We start from the raw sequence: 27,902 nt of genomic DNA, 5'->3' as shown, positions 1-27,902 counted from the left end.
TATAAGTCATTTGTCTCCATTTTTTTGGTGTGAATACGTGGCTGCGTCGGAACGGATAAACCATCTTCCAAAAGCAGATTTGTGCCTCAAACTGGGAACCGTTGTCAGTAAACCTCACTTGAATGAACACTCACAATGATATTCTTCATAATCCCAATTTTAAGGACATCATCACTGTGGTTGAAATTATGCACATAGTGTAGTTTTAATATGTTACTCCTTTATTCAGCTTCTTTTATGGAGTACCAAGTAAGACGTATATCTTTCCAAATTAGAATCTGGTCATTTGTAGAAGAATTATTTTTTGGATTCAACTATTGCATTGTTGAATGGATCAAATTACTCATCAGGCAATCACAGTTTTCTAAAACTAAATCAAAAGGCTCTTTATAATGATATTCTTCTTCTTCTTATTATTATGATTGGTTTTACTATTATTATTGTTACTGTTGTTATTATTATCATGATTGTTATTATCATTATTGTCATTATCATTATTGTGATCATTATTATTATTAGTATTGTTGTTATTATGATAATTTTTGTTATTTTTTATCGTTTTTTGTTGTTATTATTATTGTTGTTATTATCATTGTAATTATCATTATTGTGATTAGCTCCTTGATGACGGCATAGACTGCATGGATGACGGTGACGCTTTTGGTCTCGTGCGTGTGCTGCAGTACCGCTCGCGCTCCCTGCAGGTCACGTGCCCTCCTGTTGACTCTGCAGAGACTACTGAGGAGCTCCGAGCAGCCGGAGCTGGAGCATCTGAACCCAGCGTCGGGAACCTGGAAGCATGAGCTAAGCGGCGTGAAGGAAGCTGAGGCTCGCAGGTACGTGTCCGGAGTGTCACCTGGCAGGGTGCGCGACGGCGTAGCCGCGCGCTGCTGTCATTAACGCTAGCAGCCGGAGCTAGCCGCTAGGTTAACGGCTAGGCTAACTGCGTAGTGATGAGCAGCAGCTTCGCAGAGCACCTTGAAGGGACGATCCGGTTTGTGTGAGTCTGGGCAGATGGTCCGTGTCCCGCCGAACATCTGGGGCTCAGACCAGAGGCGGGAAAGTTAGTTTAGCATCCCGCAGCGGGGCCGAACCATGTTAGCTACGGGCTAACGTCTAGCTCCGTTATAACCGGAGACTGCAGACCCGGTTCGTTCGACCAGCTTCTTTCCGTGGTTTAAGACACGAAACCGGGATTCAGTGCAGCCACGGACACAAAGCAGACCGGGTCCGCAGAAAATAAGGCAGGAAAATCAATCAGAAACTAAAAACAAAGAAATCTGAGCCATTTGTTCCAACTGAAATGTAAACTTTCCCCCAGAATGTTGGACATTAACAGCATCTGCAGAAGAAGAGAAAAAGTTCCTCGGGCACGTAAAACGTCCAGCAGGAAAATGTTCTGAAACCAAGCAGTTCTACATGTTAGAAAAGCCACATCACACAGTTAATAAGTCGTACAGAAGCTGCCGTACTAATAAAGCTCTACATGAAGACCTGCAGGTAAAAGGAGGCGGTCGCCATGACAACAGCCCATCATCAGGCTGCTCAGGTGTTTCCTCCACCTGCAGATACAGAACATGAAGTGATGGTTGGATATAAAATGCTCCCCAATGTGGCTTATCTGTCCCTGCTGGTGGACATGGAACATGGAGACTCTGGACTCCAGTCCGGCACCTTCCAAAGGGAAGGGACTGACAGGTCGGGTCCGCTCCTTTTCCCAACCCAGAGCAGAGGAACAGAACGATGTTCTCCACAGCCAGACGTGGTGTAGCGGCCATCGGGCAGATGGAGGCAGGTGGAGGTGCCTCCATGCCCAGGAGGAAACCTGTTGTACAGCTGCAGATGTGTGCAGATAGTGGAGACGCTACATAACATGCTACTAAATGGTAACGTGTCCCGTTCAGCTGCGACCAGCGCTGTTGTCCCCGACCTCCAACCATCATGTTGGAACCAAACTGCTGCCAAACGTCTAGAAGTGATGCAACACATCAGAGGTGGACAATTCTCATTTATTCACAGGTTTAGTCTCATTTCTGTCTTCATGTCTCCGTCTCCTGCACCTCCTCCTCTGCCAGGACACGCCTGCTGGGGGGACAAGGTGCACTTTCTCCCTACATTTTATCGTCTGACCACTTTATTTGTCCTTTCTGGATAAGTCCGGTGGTCTGATGAGACACTGACAGCATCTGTCCCCTGCTGACCTCCTCTGTCTTTCTGGTGGTGGTGATGTCCATCCCGTCTCCACCAGATAAAATACTTTTACATTTTACAACTTTATCTGTTAGAATTTCTTCCTCATTTTCCAGAAAATTCCTCTTTTTTTCCTGCAGAACCGTCATGGAAATGAGATGGATTAATATTTATCAGGGCGTCGGCCTGACCTTTTATGGCCAACATGTGGGCGTGGCCAGATGTTTCCTCACCGTGTTAAATTTCCTGTTGATCCTGGTTTATGAAGGAAACAGGCGTGGGACGTGCTGCTGTAGAAACCTGGAAGGTTCTCCTGGTTTCTGTACGGAACCTGGAGTCATTGTTGCTACGCAGGGTTAGAAACCAGGCTCCTGGTCTGGATGTGATCTCTGGTCCTCAAAACAGGGAAGATACTGGACCAGTTCTGTTCCAGAAGGCGGGTCCGTATACAAAGCATCTTGTGAATCGCCGACGGTCACTGGACGGGTTCGTATAGACCACAATGCATTGCAGCAAGAGGTCAGAGTGACACGTAGCAATGCCAGTCCAGAGACTTCCAAGCTGAATTAAACAGGATTCTTTCCGAAAAACAGGATTTTTCAAGGAAACGCGGGAGAGTCTTTTCTTTATCAAATGGTGACTCTGATTCAGATTCCCGACATGACACAGCGCGTTTGCATGAAGACGTCACTGCAGGGTTTGGGCGTTACACTGCCATGCTTCTGGAAACTTTTCTGAACAACATGAAGATTTTATTCCATCCAGTTAAATTTCTGATCCGGTGACCAGGCGTCCAGACTTTCACGGGGACCAGGCGTCCAGACTTTCACGGGGACCAGGCGTCCAGACGTCCATGTGGACGTCTGGTCCACGGGGACTCAGCAGCTTCCCGTTTTACTTCCTGCGGGATCCGGTCTCTGGTGGTCGCAGAGTCACTTCACCCAGACTTTCTTTCCAGACTCGCTGAACCTCCTCTCTGGAACAAAAACCGAGTCCGGTCCTGATTAGACCAGTTTCGGACAACTGGGTCTGATGCAGACCTGGTCGCGTGTGGTGAAGGATTCAGAAGGACTGGAACCAGGGTGGTCCTGCTAACCCAGCCTGTTGAAGAACGTCGATTAATCGCTCAAAAAATGTCTTCATCTGTCTTTGTGTTTCTCTCTGAGCGAGCCGTGTTGGTTAGCAACACGCTACACCACACGCAAGTAGACACGCTACACCACACGCTACACCACACGCAAGTAGACACGCTACACCACACGCTACACCACACGCAAGTAGACACGCTACACCACACGCAACACCACACGCAACACCACACGCATCACGACACGCAACACCACACGCAAGTAGACATGCAAGTAGACACGCAAGACCACACGCTACACCTCACGCTAGACGACACGCAACACCACACCCTAAACCACACGCAACACCACACGCTACACCACACGAAACACCACACACTACACTAAATGCCACAGCAAACGCAACACCACACGCTAAACCACACGCTAAACCACACGCTAAACCAAACGCTACACCACACACAACACCACATGCAACACCACACGCTAAACCACACACTAAACCACACGCTAAACCAAACGCTACACCAAACACAACACCACATGCAACACCACACGCTAAACCACACACTAAACCACACGCTAAACCAAACGCTACACCACACACAACACCACATGCAACACCACACGCTAAACCACACACAACACCACACGCTAAACCACACGCTACAACACACGCAACACCACACACAACACCACACACAACACCAAACGCAACACCACACGCAACACCACACGCTAAACCACACGCAAGTAGACAAGCTACACCACACGCAACACGAAACGCTACACCATACGCTACACCACACGCAAGTAGACACGCTACACCACACGCAACACCGCAAGCAACACAAAATGCTACACCACACGAAACACCACACACTAAACTAAATGCTACACGAAACGCTACACCACACGAAAGTAGACACCCTACACGACACGCAACACCACACGCAAATCCAAACGCTACACCACACGCTAAACCACACGCTAAACCACACGCAACACTAAACACTACATTACACGCAACACCACACGCTACACGAAACGCTACACCACATGCGACACCAAACGCTACACCACACGCAAGAAGACACGCTACACCACAAGCTACACCACACGCTACACCACACGCAAGTAGACAAGCTACACCACACGCAACACCACATGCAAGACCACACGCAACACCAAACGCTAAACCACACGCTACACCACACGCAAGTAGACACGATACATCACACGCTAAACCACACGCAACACTACTCGCAAGTAGACACGCTACCCCACACGCTACACCACACGCTAAACCACACGCAACACCACACGCAACACCACACACTACCCTGAATGCCACAGCAAACGCTACACCACACGCTAAACCAAACGCTACACCACACACAACACCACACGCAAGTAGACACGCTACACCACATGCAACACCACACGCTAAACCACACACAACACCACACGCTAAACCACACGCTACAACACACGCAACACCACACGCAACACCACACGCAACACCACATGCTACACCACACGCTAAACCACACGCTAAACCACACGCAAGTAGACAAGCTACACCACACGCAACACGAAACGCTACACCATACGCTACACCACACGCAAGTAGACACGCTACACCACACGCAACACCGCAAGCAACACAAAATGCTACACCACACGCAACACCACACGCTACACCACACGCTACACCACACGAAACACCACACGCAACACCACACACTAAACTAAATGCTACACGAAACGCTACACCACACGAAAGTAGACACCCTACACGACACGCAACACCACACGCAAATCCAAACGCTACACCACACGCTAAACCACACGCTAAACCACACGCAACACTAAACACTACATTACACGCAACACCACACGCTACACGAAACGCTACACCACATGCAACACCAAACGCTAAACCACACGCTACACCACAAGCTACACCACACGCTACACCACACGCAAGTAGACAAGCTACACCACACGCAACACCACATGCAACACCACACGCTACACCAAACGCTAAACCACACGCTACACCACACGCAAGTAGACACGATACATCACACGCTAAACCACACGCAACACTACTCGCAAGTAGACACGCTACCCCACACGCTACACCACACGCTAAACCACACGCAACACCACACACTACCCTGAATGCCACAGCAAACGCTACACCACACGCTACACCACACGCAACACCACACGCAACACCACACGCAACACCACACGCTACACCACACGCTACACCACATGCAACACCACACGCTAAACCACACGCTAAACCACACGCTACAACACACGCAACACCACACGCAACACCAAACGCAACACCACACGCTACACCACACGCAAAACCACACGCAAGTAGACAAGCTACACCACACGCTAAACCACACGCTAAACCAAACGCTACACCACACACAACACCACACGCTACACCACACGCAAGTAGACACGCTACACCACATGCAACACCACACGCTAAACACACGCAAGTAGACACGCTACACCAAACGCTACACCACACGCTACACCATACGCAAGTAGACAAGCTACACCACACGCAACACCGCATGCAACACGAAATGCTACACCACACGCAACACCACACGCTACACCACACGAAACACCACACGCTACACCACACGAAACACCACACGCTACACCACAGACAAGTAGACACTCTACACCACACGCAACACCACACACTAAACTAAATGCTACACGAAACGCTACACCACACGCAAGTAGACACCCTACACGACACGCAACACCACACGCAAATCCAAACGCTACACCACACGCTAAACCACACGCAACACCACACACTACACTAAACGCTACACGAAACGCTACACCACACGCAAGTAGACACCCTACACGACACGCAACACCACACGCAAATCCAAACGCAACACCACATGCTAAACCACACGCTACACAAAACGCTACACCACACACAACACGACACGCTACACCACATGCAAGTAGACACGCAACACCACATGCAACACCACACGCTACACCACACGCAAGTAGACACGCTACACCACACACAACACGACACGCTACACCACCATGCAAGTAGACACGCAACACCACATGCAACACCACACGCTACACCACACGCAAGTAGACACGCTACACCACATGCAACACCACACGCAACACCACACGCTAAACCACACACAACACCAAACGCTACACCACACGCTACACCACACGCAACACCACACGAAACACCACACGCAACACCACAGACAAGTAGACACTCTATACCACACGCAACACCACACACTAAATTAAATGCTACACGAAACGCTACACCACACGCAAGTAGACACCCTACACACGCAACACCACACGCAAATCCAAACGCTACACCACACGCTAAACCACACGCAACACCACACACTACACTAAACGCTACACTACACGCAACGACACACGCAACACCACACGCTAAACCACATACTACACTAAACGCTACACCACACGCAACACCACACGCTACACCACACGCAACACCACACGCTACACCACACGCAACACCACACGCAACACCACACGCTACACCACACGCTACAACACACGCAACACCAAACGCAACACCACACGCTAAACCACACGCAAGTAGACAAGCTACACCACACGCAACACCACATGCAACACGAAATGCTACACCACACGCAACACCACACGCTACACCACACGCAACACCACACGAAACACCACACGCTACACCACAGACAAGTAGACACTCTACACCACACGCAACACCACACACTAAACTAAATGCTACACGAAACGCTACACCACACGCAACACCACACGCAACACCACACACTACACTAAACGGTACACTAAACGCAACTTTACACGCTAAACCACACGCTAAACCACACGCAACACCACACGCTACACCACATGCAACACCATACGCTAAACCACATGCTACACCACACGCAAGTAGACACGCTACACCACAAGCTGCACCACACGCAACACCACACGCAAGTAGACAAGCTACACCACACGCAACACCACACGGTAGACGACACGCATCACTACACGCAACACTACACGCTACACCAAACGCCCCACACAAAACGCTACTTCAAAGACTATACCACACGCTACACCACACGCTACACCAAACGCTAAACCACACGCTACACCACACGCAAGTAGACACGCTACATCACACGCTAAACCACACGCAACACCACTTGCAAGTAGACACGCTACCCCACACGCAACACCAAACGCTACACCACACGCTACACCACACGTTACACCCCACGCTACACCACACGCAACACCACATGCAACACCACACGAAACACCACACGCTACACCACAGACAAGTAGACACTCTACACCACACGCAACACCACACACTAAACTAAATGCTACACGAAACGCTACACCACACGCAAGTAGACACCCTACACGACACGCAACACCACACGCAAATCCAAACGCTACACCACACGCTAAACCACACGCAACACCACACACTACACTAAACGGTACACTAAACGCAACTTTACACGCTAAACCACACGCTAAACCACACGCAACACCACACGCTACACCACATGCAACACCATACGCTAAACCACACGCTACACCACACGCAAGTAGACACGCTACACCACAAGCTGCACCACACGCAACACCACACGCAAGTAGACAAGCTACACCACACGCAACACCACACGGTAGACGACACGCATCACTACACGCAACACTACACGCTACACCAAACGCCCCACACAAAACGCTACTCCAAAGACTATACCACACGCTACACCACACGCTACACCAAACGCTAAACCACACGCTACACCACACGCAAGTAGACACGCTACATCACACGCTAAACCACACGCAACACCACTTGCAAGTAGACACGCAAGTAGACACGCTACACCACCATGCAAGTAGACACGCAACACCACATGCAACACCACACGCTACACCACACGCAAGTAGACACGCTACACCACATGCAACACCACACGCAACACCACACGCTAAACCACACACAACACCAAACGCTACACCACACGCAACACCACACGCAACACCACACGCTACACCACACGCTACACCACACGCAACACCACACGCTACACCACACGCAACACCACACGAAACACCACACGCTACACCACAGACAAGTAGACACTCTATACCACACGCAACACCACACACTAAATTAAATGCTACACGAAACGCTACACCACACGCAAGTAGACACCCTACACACGCAACACCACACGCAAATCCAAACGCTACACCACACGCTAAACCACACGCAACACCACACACTACACTAAACGCTACACTACACGCAACGACACACGCAACACCACACGCTACACCACACACTACACTAAACGCTACACCACACGCAACACCACACGCAACACCACACGCTACACCACACGCAACACCACACGCTACACCACACGCAACACCACACGCTACAACACACGCAACACCAAACGCAACACCACACGCTAAACCACACGCAAGTAGACAAGCTACACCACACGCAACACCACATGCAACACGAAATGCTACACCACACGCAACACCACACGAAACACCACAGACAAGTAGACACTCTACACCACACGCAACACCACACACTAAACTAAATGCTACACGAAACGCTACACCACACTCTACACCACACGCAACACCACACACTACACCACATGCAACACCATACGCTAAACCACACGCTACACCACACGCAAGTAGACACGCTACACCACAAGCTGCACCACACGCAACACCACACGCAAGTAGACAAGCTACACCACACGCAACACCACACGGTAGACGACACGCATCACTACACGCAACACTACACGCTACACCAAACGCCCCACACAAAACGCTACTTCAAAGACTATACCACACGCTACACCACACGCTACACCAAACGCTAAACCACACGCTACACCACACGCAAGTAGACACGCTACATCACACGCTAAACCACACGCAACACCACTTGCAAGTAGACACGCTACCCCACACGCAACACCAAACGCTACACCACACGCTACACCACACGCAACACCACATGCAACACCACACGCAACACCACATGCAACACCACACGAAACACCACACGCTACACCACAGACAAGTAGACACTCTACACCACACGCAACACCACACACTAAACTAAATGCTACACGAAACGCTACACCACACGCAAGTAGACACCCTACACGACACGCAACACCACACGCAAATCCAAACGCTACACCACACGCTAAACCACACGCAACACCACACACTACACTAAACGGTACACTAAACGCAACTTTACACGCTAAACCACACGCTAAACCACACGCAACACCACACGCTACACCACATGCAACACCATACGCTAAACCACACGCTACACCACACGCAAGTAGACACGCTACACCACAAGCTGCACCACACGCAACACCACACGCAAGTAGACAAGCTACACCACACGCAACACCACACGGTAGACGACACGCATCACTACACGCAACACTACATGCTACACCAAACGCCCCACACAAAACGCTACTTCAAAGACTATACCACACGCTACACCACACGCTACACCAAACGCTAAACCACACGCTACACCACACGCAAGTAGACACGCTACATCACACGCTAAACCACACGCAACACCACTTGCAAGTAGACACGCTACCCCACACGCAACACCAAACGCTACACCACACGCTACACCACACGCTACACCACACGTTACACCCCACGCTACACCACACGCAACACCACATGCAACACCACACGAAACACCACACGCTACACCACAGACAAGTAGACACTCTACACCACACGCAACACCACACACTAAACTAAATGCTACACGAAACGCTACACCACACGCAAGTAGACACCCTACACGACACGCAACACCACACGCAAATCCAAACGCTACACCACACGCTAAACCACACACTACACTAAACGCTACACCACACGCAACACCACACGCTACAACACACGCAACACCAAACGCTACACCACACGCAACACCACACGCAACACCACACGCTACACCACAGACAAGTAGACACTCTACACCACACGCAACACCACACACTAAACTAAATGCTACACGAAACGCTACACCACACGCAAGTAGACACCCAACACGACACGCAACACCACACGCAAATCCAAACGCTACACCACACGCTAAACCACACGCAACACCACACACTACACTAAACGGTACACTAAATGCAACTTTACACGCTAAACCACACGCTAAACCACACGCTACACCACATGCAACACCATACGCTAAACCACACGCTACACCACACGCAAGTAGACACGCTACACCACAAGCTGCACCACACGCAACACCACACGCAAGTAGACAAGCTACACCACACGCAACACCACACGGTAGACGACACGCATCACTACACGCAACACTACACGCTACACCAAACGCCCCACACAAAACGCTACTTCAAAGACTATACCACACGCTACACCACACGCTACACCAAACGCTAAACCACACGCTACACCACACGCAAGTACACGCTACATCACACGCTAAACCACACGCAACACCACTTGCAAGTAGACACGCTACCCCACACGCAACACCAAACGCTACACCACACGCTACACCACACGTTACACCCCACGCTACACCACACGCAACACCACATGCAACACCACACGAAACACCACACGCTACACCACAGACAAGTAGACACTCTACACCACACGCAACACCACACACTAAACTAAATGCTACACGAAACGCTACACCACACGCAAGTAGACACCCAACACGACACGCAACACCACACGCAAATCCAAACGCTACACCACACGCTAAACCACACGCAACACCACACACTACACTAAACGGTACACTAAATGCAACTTTACACGCTAAACCACACGCTAAACCACACGCTACACCACATGCAACACCATACGCTAAACCACACGCTACACCACACGCAAGTAGACACGCTACACCACAAGCTGCACCACACGCAACACCACACGCAAGTAGACAAGCTACACCACACGCAACACCACACGGTAGACGACACGCATCACTACACGCAACACTACACGCTACACCAAACGCCCCACACAAAACGCTACTTCAAAGACTATACCACACGCTACACCACACGCTACACCAAACGCTAAACCACACGCTACACCACACGCAAGTACACGCTACATCACACGCTAAACCACACGCAACACCACTTGCAAGTAGACACGCTACCCCACACGCAACACCAAACGCTACACCACACGCTACACCACACGTTACACCCCACGCTACACCACACGCAACACCACATGCAACACCACACGAAACACCACACGCTACACCACAGACAAGTAGACACTCTACACCACACGCAACACCACACACTAAACTAAATGCTACACGAAACGCTACACCACACGCAAGTAGACACCCTACACGACACGCAACACCACACGCAAATCCAAACGCTACCCCACACGCTAAACCACACACTACACTAAACGCTACACCACACGCAACACCACACGCTACAACACACGCTACACCACACGCAACACCACACGCAACACCCCACGCAATACCACACGCAACACCACACACTACACTAAACGCTACACCAAACGCTACACCACATGCTAAAACGCACACTACACCACACGCAACACTAAACGCTACACCACGCTACACCACACGCTACACTACACGCAACACCAAACGCTACACCACACACTAAACCACACGCAACACCACACACTACATCACACGCAACACCACACACTACACCACACGCTAAACCACAAGCAACACCACACGCTAAACCACACGCAACACCACACACGACACCACACACAACACCCCACGCTACACCACACGCAACACCAAACGCTACACCCCACGCTACACCACACGCAACACGAAACGCTACACCACACGCTACACCACTCGCAACACCACACGCAAGTAGACAAGCTACACCACACGCAACACCACATGCAACACGAAACGCTACACTACATGGAAGTAGACACGCTACACCACATGCAACACCACACACTACACCACACGGAACACCACACGAAACACCTCACGAAACACCACACGCAACACCACACGCTACACCACACACAAGTAGAAACGCTACACCACATGCAACACCACACACTGCACTAAACTCTACACGAAACGCTACACCACACGCAAGTAGACATGCAACACCACACGCAAGTAGACACGCAACACAAAACGCTACACCACACGCTAAACCATACGCAACACCACACGCAACACCACATGCCACACCACACGCTATACCACACGCTACACCCCACGCAAGTAGACACGCTACACCACAAGCTACTCCACACGCAACACCACACGCATCACGACACGCAACACCACACGCTACACCACACGCAAGTAGAGACACGACACCACACGCTACACCACACGCTACATGACACGCTACACGACATGCTACACCAAACGCTACACCACACGCTACACGACACGCTAAACGACACGCAATACCATACGCAAGTAGACACGCTACACAACACGCTAAACCACACACTACCCCACACACAACGCTATACGACACACTACACCACACGCTAAACCACAAGCAACACCACACGCTAAACCACACGCAACACCACACACGACACCACACACAACACCCCACGCTACACCCCACGCTACACCAAACGCTACACCCCACGCTACACCACACGCAACACGAAACGCTACACCACACGCTACACCACTCGCAACACCACACGCAAGTAGACAAGCTACACCACACGCAACACCACATGCAACACGAAACGCTACACTACATGGAAGTAGACACGCTACACCACATGCAACACCACACGAAACACCTCACGAAACACCACACGCAACACCACACGCTACACCACACACAAGTAGAAACGCTACACCACATGCAACACCACACACTGCACTAAACTCTACACGAAACGCTACACCACACGCAAGTAGACATGCAACACCACACGCAAGTAGACACGCAACACAAAACGCTACACCACACGCAACACCACATGCCACACCACACGCTATACCACACGCTACACCCCACGCAAGTAGACACGCTACACCACAAGCTACTCCACACGCAACACCACACGCATCACGACACGCAACACCACACGCTACACCACACGCAAGTAGAGACACGACACCACACGCTACACCACACGCTACATGACACGCTACACGACACGCTACACCAAACGCTACACCACACGCTACACGACACGCTAAACGACACGCAATACCATACGCAAGTAGACACGCTACACAACACGCTAAACCACACACTACCCCACACACAACGCTATACGACACACTACACCACACGCTACACCCCACGCTACACCACACGCACTACCACACACTAAACCACACGCAACACTACACACTTCACAACACGCTACACCACACGCTACACCAAACGCTACACCAAACGCTACACCACACGCAACACTACACGCTACACAACACGCTACACCACACGCAACACCGCACGCAACACCACACGCAAGTAGACACGCAACACCACACGCAACACCACATGCTACACCACACGCAACACTACACGCTACACAACACGCTACACCACACGCAACACCACACGCTACACCACACGCAAGTAGACACGCAACACCACACGCTGCACCACCCGCTACACAACACGCAACACCACACGCAACATGACACGCATCACGACACGCAACACCACACGCAAATAGACACGCTACACGACATGCAACACAACATGCTACACGACATGCAACACCACACGCTACACCACACGCTAAACCACACGCAACACTACACACTTCACAACACGCTACACCACACGCTACACCACACGCTACACCAAACGCTAAACCACATGCAACACCACACGCAACACCACACGCAACACCACACGCTACACCACACCAAACACGACACCACACGCTACACCACACGTAACACCACACGCTACACCAAAGACTTTACCACACGCTACACCACACGCTAAACCACATGCAACACCACACGCTAAACCACATGCAACACCACACGCTACACCACACGTAACACCACACGCTACAACACACGCTACACCACACGCTACACCAAAGACTTTACCACACGCTGCACCACACGTTACGCTAAACCAAACACGACACCACACGCTACACCACACGTAACACCACACACAACACCACACGCTACACCACACGTTACGCGAAACCAAACACGACACCACACGCTACACCACACGAAACACCGCACGCTACACCACATGCAAGTAGACACGCTACACCACATGCTACAACACACGCTACACCAAAGACTATACCACACGCTACACCACACACAACACCGCACGCTACACCACATGCAAGTAGACACGCTACACCACATGCTACAACACACGCTACACCAAAGACTATACCACACGCTACACCGCACGCTACACCACATGCAAGTAGACACGCTACACCACATGCTACAACACACACTACACCAAAGACTATACCACATGCTACACCAAAGACTATACCACACGCTACACCACACGCTACACCACAAGGTACACCACAAGGTACACCAAACGCTACACCACACGCAACACCACACGCTACACCACACGCTAAACGACAGGCATCACGACACACAACACCACACGCTACACCACACGCAAGTAGACACGCAACACCACACCCTACACCACACGCAAGTAGACACGCTACACCACACGCTACACAACACACAACACCAAACGCAACACCACACGAAACATGACACGCATCACAACACGCTACAGCACACGCAAGTAGACACGCTACACCACACGCTACACGACATGCAAGACAACATGCTACACGACATGCAACACCACACGCTACACCACACTCTAAACCACACGCAACACCACACGCTACACCACACCAAACACGACACCACACGCTACACCACACGTAACACCACACGCTACACCAAAGACTTTACCACACGCTAAACCACATGCAACACCACACGCTAAACCACACGCAACACCACACGCTACACCACACCAAACACGACACCACACGCTACACCACACGCTACACCCCACGCTACACCAAAGACTTTACCACACGCTACACCACACGCTAAACCACATGCAACACCACACGCTACACCACACGCTACACCAAAGACTTTACCACACGCTGCACCACACGTTACGCTAAACCAAACACGACACCACACGCTACACCACATGTAACACCACACGTTACGCGAAACCAAACACGACACCACACGTAACACCACACACAACACCACACGCTACACCACACGTTACGCGAAACCAAACACGACACCACACGCATAACCACACGTAACACCACACGCAACACGAAAGACTACACCACACGCAAGTAGACACGCTACACCACACGCTACACCACACGCAAGTAGACACACTATACCACATGCTAAACGACACGCAACACCATATGCAACACCAAACGCTATACCACACACTACACCACACACTACACTAAATGCTACACCACGCGCTACACCATACGCAACACCACACGCTAAACCACACGCAACACTGCACACCACAACACGCTACACCACACGCTACACCAAACGCTACACCACACGCTACACCACACGCAACACTACACGCTACACCACACGCTACACCACACCCTACACCACACGCAAGTAGACACGCTACACCACACGCTACACAACACACAACACCAAACGCAACACCACACGAAACATGACACGCATCACAACACGCTACAGCACACGCAAGTAGACACGCTACACCACACGCTACACGACATGCAACACAACATGCTACACGACATGCAACACCACACGCTACATGACACGCAACACCACACGCTACACCACACGCAACACCACACCAAACACCACACCACACGCTACACCACACGTAACACCACACGCTACACCAAAGACTTTACCACACGCTACACCACACGCTAAACCACATGCAACACCACACGCTAAACCACACGCAACACCACACGCTACACCACACCAAACACGACACCACACACTACACTAAATGCTACACCACGCGCTACACCATACGCAACACCACACGCTAAACCACACGCAACACTGCACACTTCACAACACGCTACACCACACGCTACACCAAACGCTACACCACACGCTACACCACACGCAACACTACACGCTACACCACACGCTACACCACACCCTACACCACACGCAAGTAGACACGCTACACCACACGCTACACAACACACAACACCAAACGCAACACCACACGAAACATGACACGCATCACAACACGCTACAGCACACGCAAGTAGACACGCTACACCACACGCTACACGACATGCAACACAACATGCTACACGACATGCAACACCACACGCTACATGACACGCAACACCACACGCTACACCACACGCAACACCACACCAAACACCACACCACACGCTACACCACACGTAACACCACACGCTACACCAAAGACTTTACCACACGCTACACCACACGCTAAACCACATGCAACACCACACGCTAAACCACACGCAACACCACACGCTACACCACACCAAACACGACACCACACGCTACACCACACGTAACACCACACGCTACACCAAAGACTTTACCACACGCTACACCACACGCTAAACCACATGCAACACCACACGCTACACCACACGTAACACCACACGCTACAACACACGCTACACCACACGCTACACCAAAGACTTTACCACACGCTGCACCACACGTTACGCTAAACCAAACACGACACCACACGCTACACCACACGCATAACCACACGAAACACCACACGCTACACCACACGTAACACCACACGCAACACGAAAGGCTACACCACATGCAAGTAGACACGCTACACCAAAGACTATACCACACGCTACACCACACACAACACCGCACGCTACACCACATGCAAGTAGACACGCTACACCACATGCTACAACACACGCTACACCAAAGACTATACCACACGCTACACCACACACAACACCGCACGCTACACCACATGCAAGTAGACACGCTACACCACATGCTACAACACACGCTACACCAAAGACTATACCACACGCTACACCAAAGACTATACCACACGCTACACCACCCGCTACACCAAAGACTATACCACACGCTACACCACACGCTACACCAAAGACTATACCACACGCTACACCACACGCTACACCACAAGGTACACCACAAGGTACACCACACGTAACACCACACGCAACACAAAAGGCTACACCACATGCAAGTAGACACGCTACACCACATGCTACAACACACGCTACACCAAAGACTATACCACACGCTACACCACACACAACACCGCACGCTACACCACATGCAAGTAGACACGCTACACCACATGCTACAACACACGCTACACCAAAGACTATACCACACGCTACACCACACACAACACCGCACGCTACACCACATGCAAGTAGACACGCTACACCACATGCTACAACACACGCTACACCAAAGACTATACCACACGCTACACCAAAGACTATACCACACGCTACACCACACGCTACACCAAAGACTATACCACACGCTACACCACACGCTACACCAAAGACTATACCACACGCTACACCAAAGACTATACCACACGCTACACCAAAGACTATACCACACGCTACACCACACGCTACACCAAAGACTATACCACACGCTACACCACACGCTACACCACAAGGTACACCACAAGGTACACCACACGTAATACCATATCTGACCAGCTTCACTCTGCCTCCTGTGTGTGTGTGTGTCCCCAGGTGTGTGTTGGATCAGCAGCAGGATGCCCATCCCTCCTCCACCTCCTCCACCCGGGGGACCACCTCCTCCCCCCACCTTCAGCCAGGTAAGCCAGAGTAAGTCCAGCCGTGTGCCCCGCCCCCGCAGCATCATCACCGTCTGTCTCCCCCCCCTCCCCCCAGGCCACCTCCGGCCCCCCCAGGCTGAGCAGCGAGGAGGCCAGAGGGCGCGGCGCTCTGCTGTCCGACATCTGTAAAGGCACTACGCTGAGGAAGGTGGTGGCGGTGAATGACCGCAGCGCCCCGCTGCTCGACAGTAAGACTCCGCCCCTCACAGAGCACCCATACATTCGCTTATACCAGTACCTACACCAGCAGAACCAGTCCCGGCAGCAGGGGGCGCCGTCCACGGAGACCAGGAGGACGGCCGGAGACCAGAGCTCTGCGCTGTCCCTGGAGAGTAAGACCCCAATCTTCTCTGATCCTACAGGCTGCAGGAGGCTGCGCCGGGCGCCGCCATCTTCCTGCCCTCAGGGGGAGGGGCTTAACGGGGCGGGTTCCTGAAGCTGGGCGTCACCGGGGCGATAGGTTTATTGATCTGATCCTATTCACCCATCAGAAACTAACGGAAGCCTTTCTGTCTGGCGGTAACCATGGTTGCACATAAAGCTGTCAGCTGATTGGAGGAGAATCAGAGAAACGCTGCTAAGGGAACACAAACACATGAACTCATAATGTCCCTGAACGCAACACGGTTCCCATGGTGACAGCGAACACATCATCAACACATCCCTGTTTGTTTCTGTTGTCCATCTGAGCCGTCTGTCGGCGCCGTTTCTCCGTGTTTCTCCTCCCTGTCTCTGTTTGGAGCAGCGAGGACGGGGTGGCCGCTTCCCCAGACGCCGCAGCCTCCTGCAGAGCTGCTGCAGTCCTCGCCACGCTGCAGCTGCATGCCGGCAGCTTGCTGGCCTCTCACAGGCTCCATGCTGGATCGGTTAGTCATGTGATTATGTTCGTGATGTCATGAGGTGGAACTAACCTGTTTCTGACCGCTGTGCTGGTGATGACGTCATCGGGGTGGTGAGGGACCGCCAAGTTTCTCCTCTCTTCATCCCACCTCACTTCACCTCATCATCAGACATCCTCATCTGCGTCTCATGCTAACCAGCATTGCACCTGTGATGTCATCAGTGATGTCATCATAGACCCGTGTAGAGCAGTGGCATCATCACCTCAGCCGTCGTTCACCTGTCCAATGGTTGTGGTTCTCAGAGCCCAAAGGAGGCGGAGCAGCCGCAGGAACCAATAGCAGTGAAGCAGGGAGCCCATCAGGTTCGGCTCCTCCAATCGGAGGCCTGTTCCCGGGCGGGGTTCCCAAACTGCGTCCAATCGGAGGTGAGGAGGCTCCAGGCGCGTTTGAAAAGTTTTATTATTATTAAAACAGGTTGTTTATTGATACACACACGTCATAAATGTTTAATCATGAAGTAAATCTGTTTTCTGGTCCAGATGGTTCCGCGGGTCGGTCTCCTTGCACCCGAACTGCTGCTCCCCGCCCCCCGAGCCATCGCCATGACGATGCAGAGAGCCCCCTGACTCAGGCCCTGTCGCCAATGGAAACGTCTCGCTGTCAGCGCCCCTCCCTTCCCAACCTGTCCCCCTCCCCCGCTCCCTCAGCTCCCTCCTCGGCAGCCTCCTCCCCGTCCACTGGCATGAAGCACTCGTCCTCTGCCCCACCTCCCCCTCCTCTCTGTCGTCGTGGTAACGCCCCCTCTCCTCCCTCCTCCTCTTACAACAGAGAGAAGCCCCTCCCACCAACTCCGATTGATACCCCGCCCCTCCCTTCCAAACCTCCACCATCACCTAGCAACAGCAGACGTCCTCCCACTTCAGGAGGAAACCCGGCATCCTCCTCCTCTCTGGCTCCGCCCCCTCCACCTTACCGCATCAGTAACGGTCCATCAGGTGGCGGTGAGGCGGCACCTGAGCTGCCGCAGCGCCACAACTCCCTAAGCGTCAAGAGAACGGCCCCCTCACCTGGAGGCCACACCTCCACCAGAGGCCCCGCCCCCCTACCTCCTCCTGCATCACCCACGCCCTCCCAACAGGGCGTCACCAGGCCGCCGCCGCCCGTCAGAGATGCTGCAGGTAGAGGAGCAGGTGGGTCACATGACATGGCAGCCATGCTGGATTCTGTAGTCATGTGGTGCAGGTGCATTATGGGTAACGTAGGATCTCCAACCTCACATTTGAGAAGAAATTTATTTTCATGATGAAATATTTATTGTTTCTGTTTTTTAGTTTGAACTAGTTTTACCTTTAATTTAGTTTGGTTTCTCCATGTTTAACTTGTTTATTTTAAAAGATAAACATAATGTTCTGGGAAGTCAGCATTGTCTTGGCTGCATTTCTCCAAATTTAGCCAAACCAGTCGGGTGGTTTCCGTTTGCATGCGTGATTTTGTCCGGAGTCGGTCCAACACACCAACGCCGGGCTTCCAAACGGCGGTGGCAGCGTTCGTTCAGGCTTCTCATTTAAAAGTCGTAGTTTGGGATTGGGGGGAATCACAGTAGCAATCATTTGGCTGAACAAACTTTTTACACTCCAACATACAACAAAACAGCGATCCCGTGTCTACACCGACACACGTGTGGAATGTTCCGGTCAGATGGTGCTGTTTGCAGTCTGGGTCACAGAGATGTATCCCAGTCATCGTCACATAGATCCATGTGGAAGTCTATCCTCCATGCCTCCAACAGGTTGTGTGTGGGGTCATGCATGAATATTTTGTAGAAGCCGGACCTACAATGTGATCTCTGTGGACGAACGAATGAGACTTCTCAGCTCTTATCTTGTTTGGTGAAAATAAAATAATGCTTTTAGGGGATTGAAAAGGTCATTCAGAGTTGTTCAAAAGACATAAGAGTAGAATTACTCCCACATAGATCAGACTCTTTCCTTCTACCTTGATTGAACCAAACTCTGAAGCCTGCATCTGCCGTACTGGAAGGAAAGTTATTGCCTACAACTGCAGTAAACTTGGAATGTTGTGTCTTCGAAGTAGGAATGCATATCTAACCAGATCTTAATGGTACCATTCAGAAAGGGATTCCTTGTTTGTCTTGTGGTTTTCCTGTCAACCAAGTCAAGGTTGTAGGAGGCGCAGAGTCCTGCTCTTAACAAAGCAGAACACAGTCGCAGCACAAAAGTACCATGTTCAGTTTAGAAGTTGTAAACCCCGTCTTTGATTTGGAGTCATGTTCTTTACTTATTCGGAATTACAGCCTGAATCATTTTTGCAGATTTGAAAATAAAGGTTTTGTTGGAGGGAGCAGTTGATTGAAAAAAAAAAAAACCCATCCATCTTCTGCCGCTTATCCGGGGTCGGGTCTATAAGTGTCTATACTTATTGATCGTGGCATTTTGTAAATATTCTAAACGTAGCGCTGGACTGCGATGTTCTTAGTGGAAGTCAGCCAATCGGTATCCTCGCTGTACCAGGTAGCTGAGTACTGACAACACCACGCGACTACGTGCGTCCATTTCTCAGTAAGATCACCTGTCAGTGGGATGTATCGCCATGGTAATGCCGGCCAGCCCTGCCTCCTGACCAATGAGATCTGTGAGCGTCTGAAATAACGAGACTGATGAGTCAGCGCATTCGGTCCATCAGATTATTGATTACGCAGTTGATCAGAACCTATGTATTGATCAGAACGTGTATTGATCAGCTCTGTTTACTCCTCAGCTCCTCCTGTTCCGACCCAGTCCTCATCGCTGAGGGCGGGAGGAAGAGAAGCTCCGCCCCCTCCTCCCTACAGGACACATGGTAGCCCCTCCCTCTCCACTGACACTCCCATCAGAGGAAAACCTCCTCCCCCTCCCTCCCGCACCCCCGCTGCTCCTCCTCCTCCCCCTCCTCCCCTCCGTAACGGGCACTCCTCCTCCATCCCTCGCTCCTTTGTCGGTGAGTCCTCCTCCATCCCTCCATCTGGACCCATTATTGATCAGCTGATCAGTTTGTTGTGATCCATATTGCTCTGTATTGATCCATCTCTCTGTCTGCAGACGACTTTGAGTCCAGGTATTCCTTCCATCCTTTGGACGACTTCCCACCTCCGGACAACTACCGACACTTCGCTAAGATCTACCCAAGCAAGGCCAACCGAGGTGGGCGTGCCTAACAGAGCTCGTCTCCATGGAAACCAGCGTGATCGATTACTCATCTCTGTGTTTACTTGTTGCAGTGATGAGAGGAGCTCCTCCGCTGCCTCCTGTCGGCAGGTGAACCATCAGCTTCATCGTCCTCCTTTTCTCGTTGCCTCATCCACACTCACAGCCCATTGGCCGAGGAGACGTCTGATCAACCAATCACAGAGAGTCGGCATTACGACGGGAGGAAGATTCTGATGTGAAGGAGCGTTTCCACATCTTCCTCTTCCTCCTGTCTGTTCCATCTCCTTTAGTTTCATCCCATCGTAGCGCAGGTGAAGACTTGCACAAAGAGGAGGAGCTGGTCTGATGGATCAGCGATAGAACAATGACTCAGCACAAATTCTGCTAATCGAATCGCTTTTATTCATCACTGAAAACTGAACGAGACGAAAAAATCAAAGCAGTGAGAGAGAAAAAGAAGGAACTGAGACCGGGTCTGGTCCTGGTTCTGGTCCTCAGTCTGCAGTCCGGGTCTGGACCTGGACCAGGATCTGGTCCTGGGTGTGTGTGGACCTCAGGAGTCCGCCGTATTGGGATCACTTCCAGTCTTGTTGGTCTCAGGATTTCTTGTCAGACCTGATGAAGACTTTGTAAATACTGACCTGCTTCTTCATCATCACCATCATCCTGATCCTGATGATGTCAGCGACTTGACCAGATCCAGTTCCTGTGCAGGTCGGGTCTTTAAGTGCCAAGATGGACTCAAGTGGACTGAATAGTTCCAGCTTTAGGATGAGAAAAGTAAAGCAGAACCAGGGGGACAGAGACAGGTCTGATTATGAGAACCGTGATGAAGATCATCTTCTCCTGTAGGATCAACTGGCTTTCATCGGGATCGTCGTCATTGACAAACTGATAGAAACTTCCAGCATTTCCGTGATTTCTCTCCATGATTTTTCTGTGAATTCCAGAACTTTGATCAGAACCTGAAGCGCTTCCTCCCATCTGGAAAGCTACAGCCATTCCCGACGTTCCCACTGTCCCGACATTGTTTCCGACGTTGTTCCCACTGTCCTAACATTCCCACTGTCCCGATGTTGTTTCCGATGTTGTTCCCGATGTTGTTCCCACTGTCCCGACATTGTTTCCGACGTTGTTCCCACTGTCCTAACATTACCACTGTCCCGACGTTCCCGATGTTGTTCCCGATGTTGATCCCACTGTCCCGACGTTGTTTCCGGTGTTGTTCCCACTGTCCTAACATTACCACTGTCCCGATGTTGTTCCCGATGTTGATCCCACTGTCCCGACGTTGTTTCCGGCGTTGTTCCCACTGTCCTAACATACCCACTGTTCCGATGTTGTTCCCGATGTTGTTCCCACTGTCCTAACATTCCCACTGTTCCGACGTTGTTTCCGATGTTGTTCCCGATGTTGTTCCCACTGTCCCGACATTCCCACTGTCCCGACGTTATTCCCGATGTTGTTCCCAATGTTGTTCCCGATGTTGTTCCCACTGTCCTAACATTCCCACTGTTCCGATGTTGTTCCCACTGTCCCGACATTCCCACTGTCCCGACGTTATTCCCGATGTTGTTCCCACTGTCCCGACATTCCCACTGTCCCGACGTTGTTCCCGATGTTGTCCCTGATGTTGTTCCCACTGTCCTAACATTCCCACTGTTCCGACGTTGTTCCCGATGTTGTTCCCACTGTCCCGACATTCCCACTGTCCCGACGTTGTTTCTGACGTTGTTCTCACTGTCCCGACATTCCCACTGTCCCGACGTTGTTCCTGACGTTGTTTCCACTGTCCCGACATTCCCACTGTCCCGACGTTGTTCCAGTTGTCCCGACATTCCCACTGTCCCGACGTTGTTCCCACTGTTCTGACGTTGTTCCCGACGTTGTTCCCACTGTCCCGACATTCACACTGTCCCGACGTTGTTCCCGACGTTCCCACTGTCCCAACATTCCCACTTTCCTGACGTTCCCGACGTTGTTCCCTATGTTGTTCCCACTGTCCTAACATTCCCACTGTCCCAATGTTGTTCCTGACGTTGTTCCCACTGTCCCGACATTCCCACTGTCCCAATGTTGTTCCCGACGTTTTTCCGACATTTTTCCCTACGTTGTTCCCACTTTCCCAACATTCCCACTATTCCAACGGTGTTTCCGACATTGTTCCCACTGTCCCGACGTTGTTCCCACTGTCCCAACATTCACACTGTCCCGATGTTGTTCCCGACGTTGTTCCCACTGACCCAACATTCCCACTTTCCCGACGTTCCCGACATTGTTCCCACTGTCCTAACATTCCCACTGTCCCGACATTCCCACTGTCCCAATGTTGTTCCCGACGTTTTTCCGACATTTTTCCCTACGTTATTCCCACTTTCCCAACATTCCCACGTTGTTCCCGATGTTGTTCCCGATGTTGTTCCCACTGTCCTAACATTCCCACTGTCCCGACGTTGTTCCCGACGTTCCCGATGTTGTTCCCGATGTTGTTCCCACTGTCCCGACATTCCCACTGTCCCGACGTTGTTCCAGATGTTGTTCCCGATGTTGTTCCCACTGTCCCGACATTCCCACTGTCCCGACGTTGTTCCAGATGTTGTTCCCACTGTCCTAACATTCCCACTGTCCCGACGTTGTTCCCGATGTTGTTCCCGACGTTGTTCCCACTGTCCCAACATTCCCACTTTCCCGACGTTCCCGACATTGTTCCCACTGTCCTAACATTCCCACTGTCCCAATGTTGTTCCCGACGTTGTTCCCACTGTCCCGACATTCACACTGTCCCGACGTTGTTCCCGACGTTCCCACTGTCCCAACATTCCCACTTTCCTGACGTTCCCGACGTTGTTCCCTATGTTGTTCCCACTGTCCTAACATTCCCACTGTCCCAATGTTGTTCCTGATGTTGTTCCCACTGTCCCGACATTCCCACTGTCCCAATGTTGTTCCCGACGTTTTTCCGACATTTTTCCCTACGTTGTTCCCACTTTCCCAACATTCCCACTATTCCAACGGTGTTTCCGACATTGTTCCCACTGTCCCGACGTTGTTCCCACTGTCCCAACATTCACACTGTCCCGATGTTGTTCCCGACGTTGTTCCCACTGACCCAACATTCCCACTTTCCCGACGTTCCCGACATTGTTCCCACTGTCCTAACATTCCCACTGTCCCGACATTCCCACTGTCCCAATGTTGTTCCCGACGTTTTTCCGACATTTTTCCCTACGTTATTCCCACTTTCCCAACATTCCCACGTTGTTCCCGATGTTGTTCCCACTGTCCTAACATTCCCACTGTCCCGACGTTGTTCCCGACGTTCCCGATGTTGTTCCCGATGTTGTTCCCACTGTCCCGACATTCCCACTGTCCCGACGTTGTTCCAGATGTTGTTCCCGATGTTGTTCCCACTGTCCCGACATTCCCACTGTCCCGACGTTGTTCCAGATGTTGTTCCCGATGTTGTTCCCACTGTCCTAACATTCCCACTGTCCCGACGTTGTTCCCGATGTTGTTCCCGACGTTGTTCCCACTGTCCCAACATTCCCACTTTCCCGACGTTCCCGACATTGTTCCCACTGTCCTAACATTCCCACTGTCCCAATGTTGTTCCCGACATTGTTCCCACTGTCCCGATGTTGTTTCCGACATTTTTCCCTACGTTGTTCCCACTTTCCCAACATTCCCACTGTTCCGACGTTGTTCCCAAACTTGTTCCCGATGTTGTTCCCGATGTTGTTCCCACTGTCCTAGCATTCCCACTGTCCCGACGTTGTTCCCGATGTTGTTCCCACTGTCCCGACATTCCCACTGTCCCGACGTTGTTCCCGATGTTGTTCCTGATGTTGTTCCCACTGTCCTAACATTCCCACTGTTCCGACGTTCCCGATGTTGTTCCCACTGTCCCGACATTCCCACTGTCCCGACGTTGTTCCTGACGTTGTTCCCTCTGTCCCGACATTCCCACTGTTCCGACGTTGTTCCAGTTGTCCCGACATTCCCACTGTCCCGACGTTGTTCCCACTGTTCTGACGTTGTCCCAGACGTTGTTCCCACTGTCCCAACATTCACACTGTCCCGACGTTGTTCCCGACGTTGTTCCCACTGTCCCAACATTCACACTGTCCCGACATTGTTCCCGATGTTGTTCCCGACGTTGTTCCCACTGTCCCAACATTCCCACTTTCCTGACGTTCCCGACGTTGTTCCCTATGTTGTTCCCACTTTCCTAACATTCCCACTGTCCCAATGTTGTTCCTGACGTTGTTCCCACTGTCCCGACATTCCCACTGTCCCGATGTTGTTCCCGATGTTTTTCCGACATTTTTCCCTACGTTGTTCCCACTTTACCAACATTCCCACTATTCCAACGGTGTTTCCGACATTGTTCCCACTGTCCCAACATTCACACTGTCCCGACGTTGTTCCCACTGTCCTAACATTCCCAATGTTGTTCCCGACGTTGTTCCCACTGTCCCGATTTTGTTCCCGACGTTTTTTCCGACATTTTTCCCTACGTTGTTTCCACTTTCCCAACATTCCCACTATTCCAATGGTGTTCCCGGCGTTGTTCCCGATGTTGTTCCCAGCATTCCCACTGTCCTGATGTTGGTTCTGGCTCAGACAAGTCTGACGGTCCCGGCTTGGTTCTGGCTCAGTCCAGTCTGACGGTCCCGGCTTGGTTCTGGGTCAGTCCAGTGTGACGGTCCCAGCTTGGTTCTGGCTCGGTCCAGTCTGACGGTCCCGGCTTGGTTCTGGCTCAGTCCAGTGTGACGGTCCCAGCTTGGTTCTGGCTCGGTCCAGTCTGACGGTCCCGGCTTGGTTCTGGCTCGGTCCAGTCTAACAGCATGCTTTCTGTAACTGTTGTAACTGCGAAATAAAGTCCAGCTGTTGCCGTTTGTGTTTTTGTTTTTATTTTCCATTTTATGAATCAGCTGAAGGTAAGCGACACCAGAACCGGACTGAGACGGGTCCAGTTGGACCTCCTGACCTGCAGGACATTCCAGATGTTCTGTGGTTTCTTCTCCAGACATTAAGCTGGGACTATAATTCAGCAGCTTTTCTTCCTAAAACAACACCTTAGTTTTATTGATGAGTGAAGAAAGAAATTATTTAAAGTGAAAATTCTTTATTATAAACGATTTGTGAAAAATGATAATTTATTCCAACACGCGTGTTGTGGCGGACAGGAAGCCGGAGTACATGCAAACATAAGAAACAGCAAACTCCACACTGAAAGGCTGCTATTAAATAACTATTGACTCCAATAATAACTTTATTAACTCTTTATTCATAACTATTTTAATACTACTTAACTTTTGGCTCTTATAACTAGTAACTCTTTGAAAACTATCAACTCTATTAACAATTAAATCTTGATGAAACAACTATTAAATGGATTAATGTGAACGTGACTATTTTAATTCTGGTTTCATTTCGGTTTCGACCACAAGGTGTCGCTGTCTTCTTCTACGCTTC

At 51.2% G+C, this 27,902-nt stretch overlaps 1 protein-coding gene across 2 annotated transcripts; it reads left to right on the top strand.

Moving 5' to 3' along the window:
- Window positions 1-716: 716 nt before the first annotated feature.
- On the top strand, window positions 717-27,309 carry LOC306765468 (WAS/WASL-interacting protein family member 2-like). Of its 2 annotated transcripts, none has more exons than XM_079252932.1 (8): window positions 717-836; window positions 18,270-18,355; window positions 18,432-18,564; window positions 19,521-19,643; window positions 19,758-20,408; window positions 21,997-22,215; window positions 22,317-22,418; window positions 22,496-27,309. In XM_079252932.1, the coding sequence occupies exons 2-8, from the start codon at window positions 18,293-18,295 to the stop codon at window positions 22,534-22,536; spliced, it is 1,332 nt and encodes a 443-aa protein (XP_079109058.1). In that variant the 5' UTR covers window positions 717-836; window positions 18,270-18,292; the 3' UTR covers window positions 22,537-27,309. The 2 variants fall into 2 exon arrangements, with proteins under 2 accessions (XP_079109058.1, XP_079109057.1); XM_079252931.1 differs by having other exon boundaries at window positions 18,432-18,708.
- The last annotated feature ends 593 nt before the right edge of the window (window positions 27,310-27,902 follow it).

The sequence above is a fragment of the Telmatherina bonti genome (genome assembly GCF_933228915.1).
Source record: "Telmatherina bonti genome assembly, chromosome: 14".
NCBI lineage: Eukaryota > Metazoa > Chordata > Actinopteri > Atheriniformes > Telmatherinidae > Telmatherina > Telmatherina bonti.
Note: the sequence above shows the minus strand (reverse complement) of the source record. Positions and strands in the feature narration are given on the sequence as shown.

Excerpts from the sequence above, each read along its gene's own strand:
- LOC306765468 (XM_079252931.1), top strand. The coding sequence starts at position 18,293 with ATGCCCATCCCTCCTCCACCTCCTCCACCCGGGGGACCACCTCCTCCC. Across the intron at positions 18,356-18,431 it reads CTCCCCCCACCTTCAGCCAG|GCCACCTCCGGCCCCCCCAG; the intron begins GTAAGCCAGAGT and ends CCCTCCCCCCAG. Across the intron at positions 22,419-22,495 it reads CCCAAGCAAGGCCAACCGAG|TGATGAGAGGAGCTCCTCCG; the intron begins GTGGGCGTGCCT and ends TACTTGTTGCAG.